Below are 15041 nucleotides of genomic sequence, written 5' to 3'. Positions count from 1 at the left end.
ATGCACAGCGTGAGACAGCTCAAATCAACAACTTATATTTCTTTTTTTTCCGATAAGCTTCTTGATTCATTTCCAACGACAACGCAATTGCTGAGATAATATGTGGGGTTTGCATGTGGATTACAGTACACTACCGAGTCAAATTTTGTTGTATATGTGTGTGTGTGTGTTGGTTGGTTCTGCTTGTCTTAGAGCTCTGAATAAATGGCCAGAGAAGAGGGTGGTGCTGATGAAACACACACACACAAGGAGCATAGGCAGGCGTTGATGCAGCCTTCACGGCGACGTCACGAAGTTAACTCCACCCCTTCATTCACCCCTCCTCTTACCTCTCACTTCTGTGGACGTATGGGACGTGCACCGAAGGTCAGGATTTGTATTTATTTGCTGCTTTTTTTTCTTGTTGTTGTTGCAAAAATGGTTTAACCCCCCCCCTCCCCCGAGTATATATTTTGTTGGAGCGGTGAAAGACAGTATTGAGTGCAACAGTCTTTGTAATTGTCAGAACTGCTTTCCGTTTTAAGATATCATTTTGAATGTGCAAGGCTGCGTTTGTATTTGCAAGCTGGTGGATCTCAGAAGTTTGGAAGCGCAACACTAATCAATTACATGACAGCCCAGGCCAGAGGTGATAGAAAATAGCTTTGTCCATGACAAAAATAAACACAACTACAAGGTAAGTGAAGACTTTTTGCTGTCAATATCGATCTGCAGTTATATTTTTTGGAATTCCACTCTGTTCAATTTAATACCAACAGTACCTTTAGTATTAATGATTGTGCAACGCTAACGTTTTCAACAATATCTTCTATTGAGATTTTAAAAAAACTATATTTCTTGCCAATAAAATATATTTTTTTATATGAAATGGTGTTTTCAATATATTGAATGCAGTTTTGTTATTCACTCTTAATGCATCATATGTCTATATAATAACGAACATTATGCTTTTAAAAAGATTAGGTTCTTTCATCATATGTTTTTGTTTGATCAATTCCGTGAGTGTATTTGTGTTTATGCTAATATAGAATATGTGTGCCTATGCATAATGTGTTTCAAAACATGCTTTGTATGCCAAATTATTTTTATGCACGATGTAGAAATTTAATTTTACATACTATTTATGGGGGGGTTATTAATTTTATTACGCAATGATACTCAATGAAATCTCACTGCACCTGTTAATATTCATCAGTTGAGTTATTCATATCAGAAGATCAGAATCAAAATAGGTATTCATACCGGAGGAATCTGATGAGCTGTAAAGCTCTTTGTAACAAATGTCCAGTCGAAAAAATATAAAAAATTTGCTATGCGGCTCATATTTTCCCAGTACTTTAGTTTGCTACTATTATCATTGTAGCACAGCGTTGCCGTCGGGCAAATAAGTTCATGTTGACGTTGTCTCGTACCAAGACTCAATCTTACAACCTGATGCTCCTTCAGTCGGGAGACACGCACTGCTGCTGCTTATTGATAATCCCCGTCTGTTTCTCACAAAGCCTCCAGTTGGCGGGGGGGGGTGAGCTGTTGTTAGTAGCTGTAGCTCCCGAAAGCCGTACAGAGCAAGTGTAATAAACATGTGTGTCTGCAACCGCAAAGAAATTGCCGTGATCATAGGCAGTTGTTTCTGGCAGCCAAGATGATGTGATCAGTGGGTTTTTTTATCTTCTCTTTTGTTGCGGAGGGAAAACCATCCATCCGGCTATGTAATAGGTGCCATGTGTTTTCGTGTAAGCAGGTCAGCTCCTCGGTGGTAATCCAGCAGCTGAATGCTTTTGTAAATGTGCCTTAGTCGATAACGCCATCCGAGACGGAAAAATGGAGTCAGAGCAAAACAAATGTGAGTACGTACCCGATTATAAAAAAAAAATCCACAGAAATTCAGTGACATGTTTTGATAATGTAATATTCGTGAAGATAAATGTCGTTTACAGCCCGCTGTTGTGAGTCTTTATTATCGACGTCATCGACTTCCCCGCGTGTTATGCTATGTAATTGAATTAATGCTTCCATTCGCCTGTTTGAATGTTAGTTTGCATAAAGTGCCGTAATAAGGCTGCATCTTGAGATGTGATACATCAGCAGCAAATAGCCACTCTGTTGTTAAAAAATTAAGCACCCTGATTGATAACACAACATGTATTATCTTGCATGGTTAGGGAATTTCCTCCCCAATGTGGGATAGTCAGTGGGACATGGGTAAAACGATGCGAGCCTCCACCCGTGCCTCGTTTATTACACAAGGTGTCCCATAAGTCTGGAATCATAGGAAAACAACACACCTCTGTGTTATTGGCTCGCGGTCTGGATGCAGTCTGTAAAATTCAACAACGACCTCCCTCTTGTCTCCGATTCCCTACGAGTAGAATTATCCGGGACTCTTTCCTGACTTGCTCAGAGACATCTTGGGCCTGCAGAAATAAAAATAAATATGAATTAGCTATTTTCCCCTACGATCCCAGACTTATGGGCCACCCCGTAGGGTCGATATTAACACTACCGCATATTTTGTACTGTAACTGGGAAAATGTCAGGCATGTATGTTGGAATGTAATGAACAAAGATAAAACTATCCCTGAATAAAATATCAGGCGGTAATCCAAATTGCTTCCGTGGCAGCTAGAGACAGCCTTCTGAAGCAGCATGTGTATCGTTGCATGCGACGCGGTGTAGGTGAGGTGGCTTGCATTTCAGGAACCTGAGACTGCCTTGAAACTCCCCTTTTTTCTCTCTCTCTCTCTCTCTACCCCCACGCTTGAATAGCCAGCGAGTTATGCAAAATTGATGTCCGTGCATAGTGATGGGCGATAATTAAATGCATAGTCCGAGAAACTAAATTTGGAGGATGCCCCACTTGCAGTGACTTAGCCTTCGCCTTGTGATTCATCCGCACAGGAATGATTTTGTTTTTGAAGGTTTCCAGAGAGTGAAAATAAAATCCAGTGGCAAATACAAAATATTCTCACTGAATGCATCTTCGCATGTGGCTGTATAATATAATGCATCGTTTTAATAGTGGTCATTAAATGTTATTATGCATGGCAAAAAACAGTGTTGAAGAGATGGATATAATATGGTTGAATTAAAAGCAACTCCCTATGGCATCAAATTGATTACCAAATTTAACATACAGCTTTACTATTGTCAGTTGTGCTTCAAATGCCATGTGAATGACGAAATAGATACATTAATGCAAAAGTATTAAACGTAAAGATCTACCGTGTTATTAAAGGTTTTCACTTACGCGAATACAAATTTGCGCCACTGTTTGCTTTCCAGGTATGTTTACTGTGTTATGCTCATCATTGCTATGGCTTATTCTGTCCGCAACCCAAACATCTGGAGCTGCTGAAATAAAGTTGGTGACACAGCCACATTTTGTCGTAACTGAATCGGATGGCTCTATCGTTAAACTAACTATTGAGAAAACCGGATCAGCTGTGCAAGATTTTGCAGCATATATTCTGGTAAGTGAAACACAACGTGCACTCTGATCATGTGTATGGGTTGACTCGATTTCCAATTGCTTTGACACGAGGACTGAACGCACATGGCAGTCGATTAAACGGAGATACGAATAAAGTGAAAACATCGGATTTTTAATAACAGACAGATGTTCCCTTGCTCCTACTGACCTATAGACAAGTGCAATAGATATGTATTATTTAATTATGGTAAATACCTGTACATATATATATCCGTGAACCTACATTTGAATCGTGGCAATGGTTCATTTCAGTGGCAAGTGATATTTGTTCCAATCCTGGGCTATTTCACATTTTACCAGACCACACTGGTCAGGACAGTGAAGTAAGTATTGGTCAACCAACTCCTGTCAGAAGGTCGTCATCCAGTCGTGCATTGACAAAGAGTTGTTAACTACTTTGTTTTATATATATCTCTATATCACCCTTGGAGTGTAGCAATACATGGAACTAGAGATATGGAATTGCCATTATGCTGTCTTTTTGTGAATGCGTACACAATAACGCGTTGTTTGAATACAATCAATGAATTCATACGCCATGAAAAGGATTTGCTGTACGCCCGCAAGCAATGCGCTGTAGTGCTTGTCATTTGTATTTGTCATTTGTATTTGTCACTGCAGCTGCAAGGGGAGAACACGTGGGACTTCTTTACTCCCTCCGTGGTCGCGTCATTTCCCGCGCTGGGAAACCTCAGCAAGGCCGTGGTGCTCGGAGTCTCTGACGATGACATTCCCGAGGCAGATGAAACGTTCACTTTCTACTTGGCCGCACAAGTAAATCAGCAGCAGCAGCAGCAGCAGCCACACACACACACAAAAACAGCACAAACACAATTGTCGCTGCGACCTTTTTTTGGCCCCCCCAAAAAAAATTTTGAAAAGCCTTTCACGAGGGGATGGATAAGTCGAGAGCGTATAAGTTGACACTTTTGTGGTTTCAGCGGGATGCGTTGTCCAAGTCGATTGTTGACGTTGCTGTGATTCCCAGGGTGACGCTGCGGACGTGACGGTGGGGAATCCCAAGTCAGTGACGGTCACCATCCTCTCAAACGACAATGCCTTTGGAGTCGTTGCCTTTAACACGGTGCGTCTCTGATTCACCAAACACGTAGAGCATCAAACGCAACGGGGACACAAACGCTTGAAGTGTTCACAATTCGCCGGTAATTTATGGGGAATGGCGTGTGTCATGACATTGGCTGTGTATAATTAAGTGATCATTCAGTAGGCTTGTCGCCATGGTATTAGGCAATGTTACCTGAAGCACAGTGAAGAGAGGCTGAATACTGATAGCACGTATTTGTAATTTTTGGGTCTCAAGCATTTTGAAACCTTCATTTTATTTCCCCTTTGAAAAAAAAAACCGACGCAACAGGCCTATAACGTCAGTAAGGTTTGCCAAAAGCGTATATTTTAGGAATTCAAATGGAGGGAAGAATGGGGGGGGGGTGGGGGGGTATTCTTATTCTTCATGGCTGCTGATGTCGATGCAGAACAACAGCTACAATTTCACAATCAGGTGGCCGAGCCAGATCACCGCATCACGAGCAGCGGAATATCATCGCCACAATGTCTCCTTGGCGTTTGTGGATCGGGCATTGTGTCGTTATACGTTGTACGGTCTGTTCTGGATGACCACAGCCGCATACTGGAGCCTGGGGCAGTGTGGTTAGGGTTCCATAATGTGAGAGAGAGCTTAAGGTTGAATGGGATCATGGGGGGGGGGTGGGAGTGGTGGGGGTTTTACTCCGCACCCTGCTGTGGGAGAATTTTGCGTGTAGGCAGGAACACTGGTTAAAATCCCTGATTAAAAAAAAATGTAATTGGATTATGTTTTTTTCTTTCCTCTCCTCCAGTCATCGCCAATCACATTCGGCGAGACAAGAGGCCGGAACCAATCGTTGGGGCTTGTGCTAAAAAGAGAAAAGGGAACCTTTGGAACTGTGTCTGTGATGTTTACGGTAAGGGTCGCAAAACAATATTGGTGCCACAAAACGTGCTGTGATTTTGAGCATATTCTAGACTCTATTTTTCTACGTAATTTAACAATGCAATAATTATGATTTTTTACACATGAGCAATATATTAATTGTCTATGTTTAACACTTTCCAACTTACTCATTGTTTTTTTTCGGTAATTTTATGCAGTCACGAAAGCTTTAATACTTTATTACTTTCCAACTTAGGTTGAAAGCATCCATGCATCAGCTCTGTCCATCTCTCCGTGTGTTTGTCTGAATGTATGTCCATCTGTCAGTAACCTGGGGTCACAATAACTCACGCAAAGATGATTCAATGTTAACTGAAGGTTTGGATGAAGTTGTATTGCTATTATGGACGTACCGTATTGAATAGCATAAAAAATTATCAAGTGGTTACCTTAAATTCGGCAAAATAAACCCAGCGCGAAAATAAAAAAGCCTTATTCGGCCAAGGCAATGATGTCACACGTCATCCACCATGTGACATCATCTTGTACGACCCAGAAAATAACGTTAAAATTAGCATCATAATCATCAACCATGATCATTCTACCGCTGATTTAAGTTTTCCCAAAGCTTGCCACCATTCCCCAGGGTCCTGTGATGTTAAATTCCTCCCAGCACCTACACACAAGTTGATTTTAACCGCTCCTTCTCTGCGACGGACGTCCTCTTTTGTGTGTTCCCTCCCTTGGCTGGAACTCCAGAATTAGTCTCAACCGACAGCCATGATCCCTGTTTATAGATGCATCTTGTCTCAGACCACTTAAATCTTGACTTAAAGCTTTCGTGACTGCAGGAATTCATATTCTTTGGGTCTTTCGGTAAAGTCACGTAGATGGTTCAAAGAAAATGACAAAAAAACTACGACGCTTCGATCACAACACAAGCGATCTCTTGTGATGCGTCTTTCCTCCTGATGGCGATCGCCTGTGTTGTGATCGAAACGTCGTAGTTTTTTGTTATTTTCTTTGAACCTATCTAGGTGACTTTACCGAGAGACCCAAAGAATATCAGTCCACTTTTCTTAACAGTCCATATTATATCTATAACCTGCCTGTGTTCTTTATTTAATTGCAAATCCAGGTATGAGCCTCTCCACGCTTCTTTGTAGCGTGCTTTTAGCATACACTTGCCATTATTTGTTAATTTTCCTGTTTTTGTCGTTAATTTCCATGCTTCTGATCCACGTCAAGGCATATAGTACACATTCGTCGCATTAGCAAATTCATCTATGGCTTTGCATAATTCCACTCCCCCTGCTTAATATGAGAATGTTGTAATAGAGTTCTATAAAGCAGTGTTTTATTATAACATTGATTTATGTTGCAGGTTGGGAATGAAACCAATAATGCAGAGGGAGATGTGTACCCAACAAAAGGAAAGATTACATTTTTACCAGGACAATCTACGGTTGTTTATAACATTTACATATTGGATGACCAGGTGAGCATTAAGGTCATTGTACTGCATCTTTGAAAGGAAAGCAGACCGTATTTTTCGTATGTTGTTATAAATCATACACACATGGAGTAAATGGTCATTATATAAGCACACATTTTGTCCAACAAAAATTGTATTTTTGACTTGCTGTGGTAATTTTATTTATGGGTTTTATGCAATATAAATATGCGTAACAAGGAGTGAGGTTTATTTTATCACAGTATTAATGTTACACAAAGCCAAAAAGAAACATATACTTTGGAGATCTTGAATATAAATAATCCATAATAATTTTCACATGTCCACCACAAATCTCTTGCACAGATCCCTGAAATTGAAGAGGAATTTGATATCAGGCTTGTGGCCTGTGATGGAGGCGCCTCGGTTGATGAGACCAAGAACGTTGTCCGTCTCATCATCAGCAAAAATGACAGCCCTGTGCGTTTTTCGCTCAGTGAGATCTCAGTGCTAGAGTCAGTGGGAGAGATTAGCGTCTCCGTTATTCGGGGAACAGATGAAGTTGGTGCTTTTGCAGGCCTGGACGATGGAATTGTGACAATCAACTACCAGATAATTTCTGACGGGTCTTCAGCTGCCATCTTAGATGTGGACTTTTTGGATTTGCAAGCAAACAGGACCGTCACCTTTGCACCTGGGGCGAAAGAAGCAAAGCTGTACTTTCTTATTGTGGATGACACTACCCCGGAGATTAAGGAGACCTTCAGCGTGGTTCTCCAAGAAGACAGAATTGAGGGCGATGCAGTGTTGACCGAACCGCATGTATTGCACGTCACAATTGAAGCGAATGACAAACCATATGGAGTTCTAAGCATTAACAACAGTCTGATTACGCAACCACTCCTTATAAACGAAGATACAACCCCAAGGTAACAATAATGATGATAAAATGATACGAATATATTTATATAAAACCAAAGCACTGAGCGTAGATTTGATACGGTAAGAATTTGTGTTTTTTTTTGTCACGGGAAGGTATGAAAAAAGAAAGAATTTGGTAACCTTCCAAAATTCACGGTCATGCCACCTACAGCCACCACTGTTGGCATCCACTGATTCGTCACTGTCATATGTAAATGGTATTTTTTTTTCTTTTGGCACAGGATGGAGGTCATTTTTGTGGTACGCACAGGCGGAACATACGGCGCGGTGTCTGTTGGGTGGAGAATCACACGGGGTGGTGAAGACCCTTCTCCAGTCACCGCTGACCTATCCCCAACTTCTGGAGTGCTGCAGTTCGCTGATGGGGAGAGGGCTGTGGCCGTGAGTCTGCAGGTGGTGCAAGATGTAGAGGCGGAGGAGGCAGAGAAATTCATCTTTGAAATGATCAACGGGACTGCCCAGGGAGGGGCAGAGCTAACGGACCCATTCCAGGTGCAGAGTAACCCTCTCCCAAAGTTAACATTGGTTACCTACATGCTGGCTTCTTTAGTATATGTGCAAGTAAACTCCTTGTTGCAAATGAGGTATAGGTGCGGTCCTGTAAAAATGCCTGCTCATTGCACGTACTGCTGAAGGAGCTCCACTCGAGGAAGCTCTAGAACGCCTCTCTCGAGGATATTTGGGTGACTCTTCCACACTTGCCAGATGTCTTGGAAGACACGAGAGTACCAATACTCTATCCCACCACACATCAACTGCCGATCAACTAACTGTGGTATACCCATTGAGAATGCTGGTTGCAGTATCATTTATGATTTGTAACGGCACAGTATAATTCTGTATTGAGTTATATACTGCATTATCTTCAGCACCTTTGCAAAGTGTGGCATTAACCAATGCCTGAGAAGGTAATATGCCTGTCTCTGAGTTTAAATTCCCTAGTTTGAACCAAGATACCCATGACTGTGTTCCTAGGACAGTATCAGGCATCTATTTTCAGGCAAGTTGACAGGTACCTTTGTCAAATTGATTAACTAGCCATAACCCACATCATTAAACATTCTAATTTTTGTTTGAGAATTGCACACTCATTCTATACATTGCCATGGCTATTTGCATCTCATCTACCCCCTTTTGCAAGGACCACTCTTTGGAAGAGATATAAAGATTTGCAATGACCACAGCAGCAGCAACAGCTTTACAAAAAAACCGTGCCACAAAACATAAACAGAATTGCATCCCGCTTTGCAGGTGGCGTTTTTCCTGCGGGACAGCGATGACGTCTACGGGGTTGTGGAGCTGCAGCCCGCTTACGAGCACAGCATCGAGGGCTCTGCCGAGGGGAGACGCCTCACCCTGGGCTTGACCCGGCAGGGGGGGACACGCGGGGCGGTCAGGGTGTCTTACACGCTTCGCTACCTGCCCCCGGGAGTCCTGGAGCCCTCCATGGGCAGGCGCGACGTTTTCAATGCCACGGACGGCGGCGGTGGCGGTGATGGCTTCAGTGGCGGTGCCCTCATGCCATCCGAAAGCTCTGCTGTGAACTTCACTGCTCTCATCCGCAGCGACGCCTTCCTGCAGAGCGGTGCCCATTTGTACATTAAGGTTAGAAGCCAATTAATTGTTCATGTCACTGATCTATAGTTACACGAATGAAATGTTTACAAAGCAGCTATTTCACTCATGATATGAAATGTAGTTTTATATATCCGTTTAATATAAATGTGCTAACTAGCGTAATACTTTATTTCAAACATTTACCAGCCGTGGAGTGCACACAAATCCAAATTAAAACTATGTCTTCGTTTGTTTTACAGCTTGAGAAGGCAGAGTTAGCTGATATGGTACCATTGGTACCACCACTGAGTCCGCGAATTGGAAACTACCGGAGTGTTTTTCTGCCTATTCCTCTACATGTTGCCAATGAGGAGATTGGGCTGAACACCAACCAGACTTTGTTTGTCTCAGAGCCAGAGGATGGTGCACCAGTGCAGGTGATATTCAGTTACTTTATTGAACGTGAATTGAAAGAATTCTAAGCATTTTCAAATAACCAAGCAAACATATGCATGATATTTTGACCCATATTTGTTAGGAATCATAAATTATGTTCTCCGTTTAAATACTGGACTGCCAGTATATTTGACTACACCTGCCAATACGGCCCTCATTATTGCACTTATATATTTTTTATGAAGTTGTATGAAAGTGGAATTTGGTGAGATGCAAATTTAACATTTTGCCTGTCCCAGATAACCATCCCTTTGCAGAGGGAAGGCTCTGATGAGCATGCAGCTGTCTTCTGGAGTTTAACCCCGGTTGGACCAAATCAGCAGTACGTTTCACTCTCTGACATCGGCCCTCTTGAGGGTTCGGTGACATTCACAAGTGGCCAAGGCACATCGGCTATAAACCTGACCATCTGGCCTGACGACATGCCAGAAATGGATGAGATTGTCCGCTTAACTCTGAACAGGTCAGTGGTATTGTATATGCGATAAGAAACATTGATTAACATTATCCATGCTGCTACATACATTTTTTGCATATTCTAGTTGAATTATATTTTCCCCGTAATAATTATCCATGTTTGTTTTAGAACATCAGTGTTCTTTCTCTTTAAAATCCCAATTCGAAATTTTGTATTTTGTAAACACATACAGATGATGCCAAAATGTTTACAAACAAGAAAATGGCTATTGCTAATGTTTTACAATTTTTTTATTGCTATGAACCTTTTTATTATTCTGAAAAGAGGCACAGAATTTAAATGAGTCTATTTTAATTAGTTCAAAATTCCCTGTCGCTACAAGCAAGTCCTGTAAATGGAAGAATACAAAAAACGGAAGAGGGAGGAAGGGAGGCTTAGAAAAGGGACATTTGTAAGCAGCTTTTTGAGTTCGTTTCGCCAGGCCCACTCCTTTGACTTGTCACCAGCTAAGTGTGCCTATTGAGAGTGAATAGCGGCTGTGGCTTGGCAGCTGTGGTTTCCAGCTGGCCTCAGAATTCAGGAGACCTGTTCCCACAGTCATGCCCAAGGAGCACCCCGCAATCCCACCCCCCTTGAATTTGCTTTCCAGGCCAGGATCTATGCCATACCCATACCACATCTTTCCTCTTCACGCGCTGCATGCCGCTCTCTTTCTTTTTTCAGGGTAGAGACAGAGAGGTTTTTAGTCTATTACGGGTAAGTGGTAAATTCCGCCTCGTTATTCAGTGTGGCAAGTCTTTGATGAAGTGGCTTTATAGTTTTCGACAACTCGCTGTAAACTTGTGTTTTTGTTGCACATTTAGATGTCCTTTTTTAATTGTAAGCCTTCAGTGGAGCCTTTGTTGTGTCATTTGTTTAATGCTGCATGCACTGCCATGCAGCATAAAGTAAATGTTGGACATCGTCGCTTGTAAAATTGTTTAGCAAATCCCATTTTATGGAGAGCAGCAAAATGTGTAAAAAGTGTCTGATAATTGTATATTCAGATGGGTCAAAATTGTGCTCTGCAGTCTTTACTATAAGAAATAAATGTATGAATGCACTTTGCTCTCTCCAGATGGCCCTTTACCCTTTTAGCTGGGACCCTGAGGGATCTGTCAGTTCCTTATTCAAGATAACAGCAGGTCTGGCCCAATGCTGTGCATTTATAACAAAACTGGCATCCCCCAATGCCCCAGATTCCCTGCAATGTTAATCTTCCAGCCACCCTGCCAGGCTATCCTTCTGATGCATATTGATCACAAGCCATAATTAGCATTCCATAACATAATGCATATGCGCTGACATTAAATTGTACCCTTGTGCCAAGGAAACAAAAAAAACAATCTTCGCTTTGTTTTCTTTGATCATGCAAAGCGTTATGAAAGTATTTGCTGTGTATATTACACTGCAAGTTCGTATGTGATGATTTTCAAGTTCCAGCCCTCATGCCGTGCAAAAGCCCAAAGCATATGGCTTGCCAAAGTGACGAATCATTATTGCTATAGCAATTTGTACACAACCACATGCGTGCAGAATTGCATGTCATGGCCCCAAACCTACCCATTTCTCCTTCTGCCATGCATGGTGGCCATGTAAAGGCATATTGTTCCACACTATGGTTCTGTGGTAAATGGGCTTTTAGTTGACGCAAACTTCACTATGGTTCATGCACAACACATGAGAAATGGGAATAACTTTGAGAAACAAAGACCTAGCAGTGGTACAAGAACATATTTGTGCTTTTTGTACCGCCATGGCAAATGAGGTCTGTGACAGCAATGAATGAATATAGTGATTGCTGTGCTATTGCCTGACATGTGGACACATTTAATGTATTACTTTGTTGTATTAATGCGTGTTTTGATTTGTTTGCTTTACTTTTAACAATAATAACCTCTTAAATTAAATGTTTACCCCATGTGTATGTCTCCTAAGCAAAGTTTTCCAACTTAAAACTTATTTACATCTACATAAATGACAGGACAATCACTGTAGTACGGTCAGTCTTTCAACCCTCGATATTAAATAGTGTTGAATGCTTTGTGTTAAATACTAACACTTTTTGACTCATTCTTTGTCACAGAGCAGAACCAGACAACCAGATACTTAAGTCCGGTTTCACCAGTCGAGAAATAGTCATTCTGCAGAATGATGATCCGGGAGGAACATTTGAGATATCTCCATTCACTCAAGGACATGTCTTTGTTAAGGTAATGTAACGAGCCATTGCACTTTACAGACATTGTTGGTGTACGTTTGTTGGAAGAGTGACCCATGACAGCATTGCTGATGATGTATTTCTTCAAACCTGGTTCCTTTGGTTCCTCCTTGAAGCAATGCTATTAAAGAAGGGGTGAAGTGCAACAGTCAGCACGCTATGCTCTGAACCTCGCAACCTGAGTTGAATTCCCAGCTGTGGCTAACATCAGTGGCAAAGGATATCTGAACTGGTACTGGGCCGGTTCCAGCATGGTGAAGTAATGTTAAACAACCCCGTGAGCGACCCGCCACGGCAAGGCCTTTATCGAGGAGTGGAATGACAAATAATGACTTTTTTTTAATTCAAAACTAAAAATGGTTCAAGAAATCAATGCCCTTTCAGCTTCTATCTGTATGTTTGTAATCACACAATACTTATATTTACGTAATATTAATGATTGTATCATTTATCTACCCCCAGGAGAGCCCATCCAGTATGGTTGCTGTGCGTGTTGTCCGGCATGGAGGCAGCCTGCTGCCCTGCCTACTGCGGTACCACGTGGTACCAGAGGGCAGCCTCCAGTTCATGGGCAGCAATGGAATTTTAGATTTTTCTCCAGGAGACACGGAGAAGGAGCTTTCCCTGGTCCCACAAGCAGACGGCATCCCCGAGGTGGGAAATCCTGGAGCAGATGCTGCTCTTATGTAAAATATATGTTTGTTCTTATGGTTTATATATGCTTACATATCTTCAAAAGATCAATAACATTTCTATTACTATTTTATTTACCCAGGTCACTCAGTGTCAACGTTTATTTTCAGCAGAAACTTTCTCGGGATTTTGATCGATGCGCTATTGAGGGGCACCGTGGTGGAGAGATGTTAACTACCTCTCCTGGTATGCAGCAGGTTGTTGGTTAGATCCCGGCCCTGACCCCAGTATATTTGGAGTTTACATGTTCTCCTCGTGGCCGTGTGAATTTTTTCTCTGGGTTCTCCGGTTTTCCCCTCCACATTCATAAACTGGCATTTAGATTATTCGGCTGTTAATAATGTCCACATGATAAGCCACTGGATTGAGCTATCATTTATGGCCAGATTGCTTCTGAAAAGAGCTATATAGCTCAGTAAGGCCCTATCTGGACACCTCAACAAAGCCCTGGACATCGGTTGTATCATATTCCATGGCATTCTCACAGTTCACAAACTCCACCGCCAAGGTGCTGCAATACGAGTGTTAACCGACACGATAATTCATCGTGTCGGGAATTAGCATGACTCCAACCATCCTGCAACAACTATTAAAAAAAAACAGATGTTTGTCAAGCACCGTTCTTCGGGCCAACAATCCAGCCAAGATGTTTACTATAACCATACCTCTACCATTTACATTTAATTACGTGATTGTGATGAATGGCTGATTGGCATAGAACACGTGACCAGATTGAGACCCGTGAGAGGGTAGTTTGAAAGCAACTAAGGAAAGTGATCAAACATTGTGCTATAGACACAATTACAGCATTATTTGGGGGGGGGCGGGAAGGTGTGCATTGTTTTAATATATTTAATATTTACATTTTTTTATGAACAGCTAGATGAAACATATTTGCTGCAGCTGAGCAGTTTAAATGGAAGTGCGTGTAAGGTGGGAGACAAGGATTCGTTGAACATCACAGTGCTGAAGAACGATGACCCCCACGGTGTGTTCGTCATCCGGAGCTCCCACCTCCAGCAGCGAGTCCTTGAGAGCAAAGGGCTGAACAACCACACAGGTATAGCCTCATCAAAAGGGCGACCGGCACGCCCGCGATGCATTACGTTTAACCGTTACATTTGCTTTCGTCGGTATTTGCTAGTGTGCTGTTTTATTCATCAATGGTGTTCAGTTGCACGTGTAATACAATACAGCTTTCCTTCTCTGAGTACCGTAGTGGGTTAGCATCATGGGAAATAGCAGGTAAAGTAGGGCATCAGACGATACCATGCTGGAGGGGTACTGATCTCTTACGATGTCATAGCAGAAATTTCCATTTGCTAACTGCATTGACAGCATGCGTGGTGAGAGGTTTATCAATGCGAGAGCATGCGACATAACGTTCCCCTTTAAGTGCGATAACATTTGTAATCTGTTAGTGATCGTCGTTATCATAATTGTCACCATCGTCATTGCTATAAAATGCATTAATCAATTCAGGCCATATTCTTAGTTCTTTCGGTAAAGTCACGTTGAAGGGAAACAACAAAATAATAAAATATATATAAAACAATAAAAATTCTCACGACGTTTCGACCATAACACAAACGGTCGTCTTCAGGTGTGTTGAAGACGACCGTTTGTGTTATGGTCGAAACGTCGTGAGAATTTTTATTGTTTTATATATATTATTATTTTGTTGTTTCCCTTCAACGTGACTTTACCGAAAGAACTAATAATATGAATTACTGCAGTCACGAAAGCTTTAAATCAAAATTCAATTCAGGCCACTTGATGTGAAACCTCGCAATAAATGGTGGCGTCTTGTGCATGTATGTTGAACTTCTTTCGCACCGTACT

At 41.8% G+C, this 15041-nt stretch overlaps 1 protein-coding gene across 7 annotated transcripts in view; it reads left to right on the top strand.

Moving 5' to 3' along the window:
* The first annotated feature begins 216 nt into the window (after positions 1-216).
* ADGRV1 (adhesion G protein-coupled receptor V1) overlaps positions 217-15041 on the top strand; it is a 104414-nt gene continuing 89589 nt past the window's right edge. For 2 of the 7 annotated variants that reach the window (XM_032953244.2, XM_032953246.2), the window contains exons 1-16: positions 376-676; positions 1742-1843; positions 3283-3470; positions 4112-4264; positions 4479-4574; positions 5347-5451; positions 6805-6918; positions 7240-7802; positions 8037-8307; positions 9067-9420; positions 9633-9809; positions 10068-10291; positions 10970-11002; positions 12372-12498; positions 12969-13160; positions 14079-14259. In XM_032953244.2, coding sequence (XP_032809135.2) covers positions 1822-1843; positions 3283-3470; positions 4112-4264; positions 4479-4574; positions 5347-5451; positions 6805-6918; positions 7240-7802; positions 8037-8307; positions 9067-9420; positions 9633-9809; positions 10068-10291; positions 10970-11002; positions 12372-12498; positions 12969-13160; positions 14079-14259 — 2800 coding nt within the window. In that variant the 5' untranslated portion in view covers positions 376-676; positions 1742-1821. The other 5 variants (XM_032953241.2, XM_032953242.2, XM_032953243.2 and 2 more) reach the window with 5 other exon arrangements.

Source organism: Petromyzon marinus, chromosome 13 (assembly GCF_048934315.1).
Source record: "Petromyzon marinus isolate PM22_M1 ecotype Great Lakes invasive population chromosome 13, UKy_Petmar_22M1.pri1.0, whole genome shotgun sequence".
Classification (NCBI taxonomy): Eukaryota; Metazoa; Chordata; class Hyperoartia; order Petromyzontiformes; family Petromyzontidae; genus Petromyzon; species Petromyzon marinus.
This window is presented reverse-complemented; position numbering and strand designations above follow the sequence as displayed.